Genomic DNA, 8,587 nt, shown 5'->3' with positions numbered 1-8,587 from the left:
CCGGACTTCACTCCTAACGACCCCTCATCAACCGGTTCAACGAGCTCAAGAACAGTTTGTAAACAACCGATTGATGTAAAAGGAAAATATTTTCATTCACTAGCCCATTGATTACTTGATTGGAAAAATCAATTATTTTTTGGCAAGTTGTAACAGAGAAAGAATTCCATTATATTCTCTAATCAATCGATTACTTGAATAGAAAATTTGATTGTGTTTTCGCAAATTACAATTTCTCTTACTATTAAGAACGCATACCTAATAATTGATAAACGATGATCAGGGTCGTCGCAATAAATCGATAATCACAGTGAGTCAGAAATAATTATAATTATAAAATTGGACAATTAAGAGAGATATTGATAATAGATTATGAAATTATTAATCTTAGAATTAAAAAAAGGTAAGATTAGAGTTTTAAACTCAAAGTAAAATTGAAAAAGTAATTAAAGATAAATACTGATAGAACATTAAATTATTAGTGATACAGTTATAAAGATAACATAGATAATGAATAATAAAATAATAATCTATAAAATAAAGATAGATTTTAAAATTAAATAATATATGAAATATTAATTAATAAATAAAATTAAAGAATTGCTATTTGATAGTTTTATAGCTCCATGTCCCCACCACTCATTTGAAGCCTTGTGTAAGTCACTACACATGACCTTTATTTGTTGCTTAAAGGTCCCCGAGCGTGCTACAAAAAAACGAATGTTTCATCAAACATATTTTCAATTGTGTTATTCCTCAATATAAATTCTAAATGCTCTCAAAACTTTTTAATTTGATGGCAACAGGAGAGATAAAAAAGGATATTAAAATTAATCTGATTATTCCTTCATAAATTTGAACTCTATTAAAAGATTTATCATTAGCTAGTAAATTGCTGACACTTATTTAAACCAAATGGTAAGTTTACCATTAAACCACCTCAAATTAATTACATGGCCCCATATTCTAAAGCACGCCCCATGTGCAACCTTTTCATTTGCCCTTCCCTTTCTTTTGGACTCTCACTTTTTTTTAATGCCAGAGAGAAGTAGAGAAAACACCTTTCTTTTTCAGTTTTTATTTTAAGGGCAAGCCATTAGACAAACTTTTGGTTTAAATGCATTTTATACATTACACACACACTACATATTAAACATCTCCATGTAGTTGCTGGTTGTTAATGTATAACCCGTTGTTGAAATTGTTAAATCCTACAGAAAAGTTGCGAAGTAGAGCTCTTTAAGAACAAAGGTTGTTTGAGTATAATGATTTTCGATTGAGTTTTAGTTAAAGGCATGTAGTTTGGATGAGGTTTGCTAGAGCTGAAGGCAAAATTAGTATTATTCAAATTTTAGTTAGTTTTATAGTTTTGATGTGCTTTTGAAGGCATAACCTTAGTAGTCAAGAATCTTTATGTAGCTTTGGAGAAACAGCTTCAATTCTATCTTTCCCCGCATCTTTATTAAGATAGATAATTGGAAAAAAAAATAATAAGGAACGACGAACTATTAGATTAAACTTTTATAACTTATTTATTAAAAACATAACATACACAACTAGTGATAATATAATTAATATAACACATGCTAGATTACATATAATAACGAATTATTACGTTTTCTTTGTCCTCTCAGAAAGTCCAACTTTTAGTGTTTGATGAGCATAATTTGATTAATATTATGCTTCACCATTAGGATCACAATCTTGGCTTTGAAGCATTTCAACGACTTGGCTCATGGTAGGCCTTTGTTCATTGTCCTCTTCTATGCAATCCAATGCCACTCTAGCCAAAATTTCCATCTTATTCTCATCATAATTTGACCCTAATGCAGAATCCATGATTTGCTCCACCCAAGATGCACATTCTCTCTTTTTCTCTCTCACCCATGTTACTAGCCTCCCATTGTATGGTTCGTCTCCATTAATTGCTTGAATATCTGCTGCTGGATTCTTTCCGGTTATCATCTCCAAGAGAACAATTCCATAGCTATAAACATCCACTTTGGAAGTAACTGCTAGGTTGAAAACCCACTCAGGCGCCATATACCCTCTGGTTCCTCTTATCATTGAGAAATTGCGATCGTTGTTGAGAACATCCCTGTTCAATAACTTGGACAATCCAAAATCTGCAACCTTGGGTTGATAATTTGAATCTAGGAGAATATTTTGAGGTTTTATATCACAATGCAAAATCCATTCCAAGCATTCTTCATGTAAATATGCCAAACCTCTTGCTGTTCCGAGAGCGACGTTATACCTCTTGCTCCAATCAAGTGTATTGGATGAGAGGTTATCTGCCAAAGAACCATTTTCCATGTACTCGTACACCAAAAGCCGATGCTTTCCCTCAGCACAATAACCCCACATTTCAATCAAGTTCATGTGGTTGAGCCTTCCAATGATGCTCACTTCAGCAAGGAATTCACCTTCTCCTTGCATAGCATCATTGAGTTTCTTTACAGCAGCAATTCTTTGATCCGACAAAATAGCTTTGTATACAATGCCTCCTGCACCCCTTCCAATCTCTTGGCTGAATCCTTTTGTCGCCTTTTTTAGCTCAGAATAGCTAAATTTTCTAAATCCCACTGTTGCAAGATGATGGCCATGTGGATCTATGCTAGAATTGTGCTGGCTCTTGATTAAGAACAAAACAACCAAGACGCAAGCCATTTCAAGAACTCCAATTGCTGTGGCAAACCACAAAAGGAAGCTCACAAAACGGCTTACATGCTTTTTTGAATACTCTCTATGAATTTTCACAGAACAATCACTGTTTCTGATGACAGAGTCTTCATAGCTGGGGGGAAAGCTCTTCCCTTTGGGCACTTTCAAGTAGGTTATAGTTCCTGCGCCTCCTGGAAAATGTCCGTTGAGCAATTGTGTTTTTGTATAGCACTTGAACACGCCCGCACCGTTGTCGTATGAATACTGAAATCCTTTGCAATTAGAATTATTCAAGCACAAACTTTCACAACCAGTGTAGGTAGAATTGGGCAAGTAATTGGCGTCATAGCCATAGAACTCAACTTGGCCCAGTTCCAAGAAAGTTACCTTACTTTCATTAGATGTAGCAGCAAATATGGATTCACACCCATAAGACCAATCACTTTGATTCTTTACTTTGTATCCAGGAACACATGAGCACTTCCTTCCCTTTTTGAGATCAAATCTGCAAACACTATTAGCACCACAAATCCCATGAATGGTGCAACTGTCAGAAATGGCTTGCAATGAGACGTACCATTTTTGTGATCGATCTTGGCTATACACTCGAAGATTTCCATCATGATCGATTGTCAACCTTCTAGGCAGCACCGCCCCATAATCAGATGTTCTTTTATTATAATTATCCGATGAATCAAAACCTCCAAGAGGATTTAGCACCGCAATTCTGCTACTATTGTAAGTAAACCTTCCAGCTTGCCAAGCTAAGATCGCAGAAGAGGGCCAATAAGTGCTTGACACATCAGGGCCATCATAAACAAGGGTGAGAACGTTTCTATCATCAAAGGAAAACTTATAGAAACCAGAGGAATGATTAGTCTCTGTTCTTGAAGAAACTAATTGTGTACTTCTGGTGAGATGTTGCCCGGGAAGAAGAGTGTCGGTTGGGAAATCAAAACTTTGCCACAGAATATGTCCTGCTGGCAGCTCTCGTAGAACAAGATTGCCATCATTTCCGAGACGTAACTCGGTTGGAACATTTGACTCCGTCTCAGAAGACCATACTTGGAACTGACCTGCATCTACCAAAGCAAGATTGCCGGTGTGCAAGAGAGAAAGCTTTGAGCGCTTTCCATTCACAGGTTGGTCGCGATTTGCCATCCAAACAACGGTAGGAGTTGTAATGTTTTGGGAATCAGGCCTTGTAGTGAACCATATTGCGAAGGAGAAGGCATTACCACCCACTTCAAAGAAGCCCGCGGAGAACATGCCATTTTCTGAAACAATGATATCTTGTTCAGCTTTCTCCACTGAGAGAGAGGAGTAGCCTTTGTTCAGTGCATCTAAACAAGATGAGAATTGAAATGAAAAATACAAGACTAGAAGAAATAACATTAAGGCTGAGGAAGCCATGTTCATGCTGTGTAAGCTATAGAGAAAGCTTATGAAGGAATTGCTTTGCTAATAAGTGACGGGTGATATATCATCTATAAATAAAACTATTGGTTACTGACTCTGGATGATTTAGTGGTGTATGTATAGTCAAATAGGTGCTTGTTTTGTGAAGGTGGCTAATTATAATTAATGCGTACCTGTAGATAAAGAATATTTTTAAAGTTTTATGAAATAGATTAAAAGATTTTTTTGTGAAATAATTAAAAAACATTTGTCTATTTAAAAATGAGTCAAATGGCTATTTTAATCATTTTATAATTAAAAACAATTATATTTTATTATTAATTACTATATAATATAATTTTTAAAAATAAATTATAAATAAATATTCTATTTTCTTATTTTTTTTGTAATACTAATAGGTATTATTATAGCCAGTGACCCAAAAAATTTTAGGAGTGGAGTAAATATATATACTAAAATAAAATTTTGTTAAACATTATTAATTATATGGAGATATAAAAATTAAAAAGAGTTAGTGAACACTTTTATTTTTAAAAGGAGTGGAGTAAATATATATACTAAAATAAAATTTTGTTAAACATTATTAATTATATAGAGATATAAAAATTAAAAAGAGTTAGTGAACACTTTTATTTTTAAAAGGAGTGGAGTAAATATATATACTAAAATAAAATTTTGTTAAACATTATTAATTATATAGAGATATAAAAATTAAAAAGAGTTAGTGAACACTTTTATTTTTAAAAGGAGTGGAGTAAATATATATACTAAAATAAAATTTTGTTAAACATTATTAATTATATAGAGATATAAAAATTAAAAAGAGTTAGTGAACACTTTTATTTTTAAAAGGAGTGGAGTAAATATATATACTAAAATAAAATTTTGTTAAACATTATTAATTATATAGAGATATAAAAATTAAAAAGAGTTAGTGAACACTTTTATTTTTAAAAGGAGTGGAGTAAATATATATACTAAAATAAAATTTTGTTAAACATTATTAATTATATAGAGATATAAAAATTAAAAAGAGTTAGTGAACACTTTTATTTTTAAAAGGAGTGGAGTAAATATATATACTAAAATAAAATTTTGTTAAACATTATTAATTATATAGAGATATAAAAATTAAAAAGAGTTAGTGAACACTTTTATTTTTAAAAGGAGTGGAGTAAATATATATACTAAAATAAAATTTTGTTAAACATTATTAATTATATAGAGATATAAAAATTAAAAAGAGTTAGTGAACACTTTTATTTTTAAAAGGAGTGGAGTAAATATATATACTAAAATAAAATTTTGTTAAACATTATTAATTATATAGAGATATAAAAATTAAAAAGAGTTAGTGAACACTTTTATTTTTAAAAGGAGTGGAGTAAATATATATACTAAAATAAAATTTTGTTAAACATTATTAATTATATAGAGATATAAAAATTAAAAAGAGTTAGTGAACACTTTTATTTTTAAAAGGAGTGGAGTAAATATATATACTAAAATAAAATTTTGTTAAACATTATTAATTATATAGAGATATAAAAATTAAAAAGAGTTAGTGAACACTTTTATTTTTAAAAGGAGTGGAGTAAATATATATACTAAAATAAAATTTTGTTAAACATTATTAATTATATAGAGATATAAAAATTAAAAAAATACATTATATATAACTAAATTAAAAAAAAATAAAAAATAAAAACAGTGGGGCAACCGGGCAAGTGGCCCTCATTATTACTACTGGGTCCCTGATTATAGCCACCGGACTGGAGTATTCACACTGAAATATTGAAGATATTTTGATTTCATTCGAAAATTGAAGATACTATGGTATTTTCCTCTTCCCTGTTTTGCACGTTTGCACCTGCCTCTTATTAGAGCAATGGTTTCTGTCATTATTGTTTGAAATGAAATCTCAGAAATAAATTATCTATATATATTGGAGAATGATGATGAGAACGACGAAGATAGTAAACTGCACAGAAACTACGCTTAAATAATATTTTAATTTTGGTGGAATATGTGAATTTTGATTTATGTCTATATACTCCTACCTTCAGTACCTTGTCTAGCTATAAAAGGCAATGACGTACTTCAGTCCTCCTAAGCCACTCGTCAAAGTAAACTCTTTATGGTCTTCATCCTCTCATCAAATGCCTCTAGAAATATTTTTTTGTTCGTTTGTACTTTGTACAGTTAAAAGAGATATTTTTAAAAGAAGAAATAAAAATAGAAATAGAAAATTATTTTTTATTTAAAAATATTTATAAAAATAATTTTTATTAAATAAAAAGCAATTAACCCATTTGAACATGATTATAGACATAAGTAAAAAAAATTGTTATGGCCTGGTCCAGGCCATTTGCGGGTCAACCCGACCCATTGATGACCCGACTCGAGCGGTCGGGCACATGCAGCTCACTACGCGACCCGGAGACGCGTCCCTGACAGCTCTCCACTGCAGCTGTGAGGAAGCTTCGAGGAAGGTGGGCCTGTCCTTGTAGGGCCCACCTCTGACACGGTATAAATAGGGAAGGACCTGCCCTTCTCCGGAGGTACGTCACTTTTTCCACCTATCATATTCCCCACCTGCACACTAGCTGACTTGAGCGTCGGAGTGTCTTTGCAGGTGGCACCCCCCTCTTTCCTTCCACAGCGAGAGCTCGGCTACCCGGCAGATCCAAACCCAGCACGACCGTGGTTGAAGCATTATCACCCCCTCAAATAACCACCAGACCTGTCCGGCAACCGACAACCGAACATTGGCGCCGTCTGTGGGGACTGCCTAGATGGACGTTGTGCCGGGCCCCGGAGACCAAGGCTGAGGAGCCGGAGCAGAAGGGGCGGCCTCCGTCGCCTCACTAAGAGGACGGCGAAGGTCCCCCGACAACACACCGAACCGCACACAAGGACGCGACCCTTCGGGGGAACGGGCGGCGACAGCGCCATAATAATGCAGGAACTACGTCACAGGGTCCAGAACCTGGAGCGGCAACTGGCCGACCAGGAGCGCGACGGACGAACCACCGATCCCAGCTACACCCCATCCCCTGAAAGCCAAGAGAGAGACTCTCACCGAAGCCGTCTGCGACGCGCCTCCGCATCGCGAACGGAAGTGGAGAGCACCCGTGAAGAGTCCCCCATCCCCAGAAGACGAAATGACACGATCATCTACTCCCGAGGCAAGGAAACGCGCCGCACAACACGAGATCGCGAAGACGGGGAAGGGAGGTCTGAGAGGAAATGGCAACCCGTGATAATGGGCGCCACCCCATTCCACCCAGTTTACAACACGAATAGCGAAGGCAAAGCACCCGATCAACCTTCTGGGGGTAACCCAGAGACAGGGAGAGCCGACCAGAAAATACCTGGATCGGTTCAACGACGAATGCTTGAAAATCGACGGCATAACCGATTCGGTGGCCAGCCTTTGCCTGATGAACGGCCTCCTCAACGAGAACTTTCGAAAACACCTTACCACGAAACCAGTTTGGACGATGCACGAGATCCAAACGGTAGCCAAGGAGTATATAAACGATGAGGAAGTCAGCCAAGTCGTGGCTGCCAATAAACGGCAGTCCGGCTACAACCAACCTCGGCAACAAGGTAACGGAGAAAGACTAAAGGAATAAGCCAGGGAAGGAGCTCCAAGCAAGGCACCTAGGCCATTCCCCCGAGTCGGGAAATTCACCAACTACACTCCGCTCACTCTTCCCATCATGGAAGTTTATCAGCAAATAGCCGAGAAAGGAATCCTGCCGAAGCCCCGGCCACTCAAGGACCGTACGGGAGGAAACAAGAACTTCTATTGTGACTACCACAAAGGCTATGGTCACCAAACACAGGACTGCTTTGACCTGAAGGATGCACTAGAACAGGCGATAAGGGAAGGTAAGCTAGCAGAATTCTCCCATCTTATTAGGGAGCCGAGGAGGCGTTATCGCGACCAAGACAAAGAAGGCAAAACTCGTTTGGCAAAGCGGCGACAAGAGCCAGAAGACAGAGATCACAGCCTCACCGTGATAAACGTGGTTGGTGCACAAATTTGTAATTCGCACAACTAACCAGTAAGTGCACTGGGTCGTCCAAGTAATACCTTACGTGAGTAAGGGTCGATCCCACGGAGATTATTGGTTTGAAGCAATCAATGTTTATTTTATTTGTCTTAGTCAGGATACCAATAGGATTCTTTAGCCTCGTATTTTAATAAAGAAAAGGGTATAAAATAATTGATTATTACTTTAATAATGGAGAATAAAAGCGTTACTTGTTGTGCAGTAATGAGAAATATGTTGGAGTTTTGGAGATGCTTTGTCCTTTGACTTCAACTCTTCCTTGAAATCCCTCTCCACACGCAAGTCCCTTCCATGGCAAGCTCTATGTAGGGTGTCACCGTTGTCAATGGCTACTTCCCATCCTCTCAGTGAAAACGTTCCTATGCTCTGTCACAGCACGGCTAATCATCTGTCGGTTCTCAATCAGGTTGGAATAGAATCCA

The 8,587-nt window shown here is 36.3% G+C and overlaps 1 protein-coding gene across 2 annotated transcripts in view; it reads right to left on the bottom strand.

Moving 5' to 3' along the window:
• Positions 1-1,495: 1,495 nt before the first annotated feature.
• The window catches only part of LOC107474711 (putative receptor protein kinase ZmPK1), a 36,971-nt gene continuing 29,879 nt past the window's right edge, over positions 1,496-8,587 (bottom strand). Inside the window, exon 2 of one of the 2 annotated variants that reach the window (XM_052257392.1) lies at positions 1,496-2,228. In XM_052257392.1, coding sequence (XP_052113352.1) covers positions 1,678-2,228 — 551 coding nt within the window. In that variant the 3' untranslated portion in view covers positions 1,496-1,677. Of the gene's footprint in view, positions 4,151-8,587 lie in introns of those variants that run through there. The other variant, XM_021135499.2, reaches the window with a different exon arrangement.

This window comes from Arachis duranensis, chromosome 2, assembly GCF_000817695.3.
Source record: "Arachis duranensis cultivar V14167 chromosome 2, aradu.V14167.gnm2.J7QH, whole genome shotgun sequence".
In the NCBI taxonomy this organism is placed as follows: Eukaryota; Viridiplantae; Streptophyta; class Magnoliopsida; order Fabales; family Fabaceae; genus Arachis; species Arachis duranensis.
The sequence above is the reverse complement of the archived record's forward strand: the minus strand, read 5'-3'. Positions and strand labels throughout refer to the sequence as shown.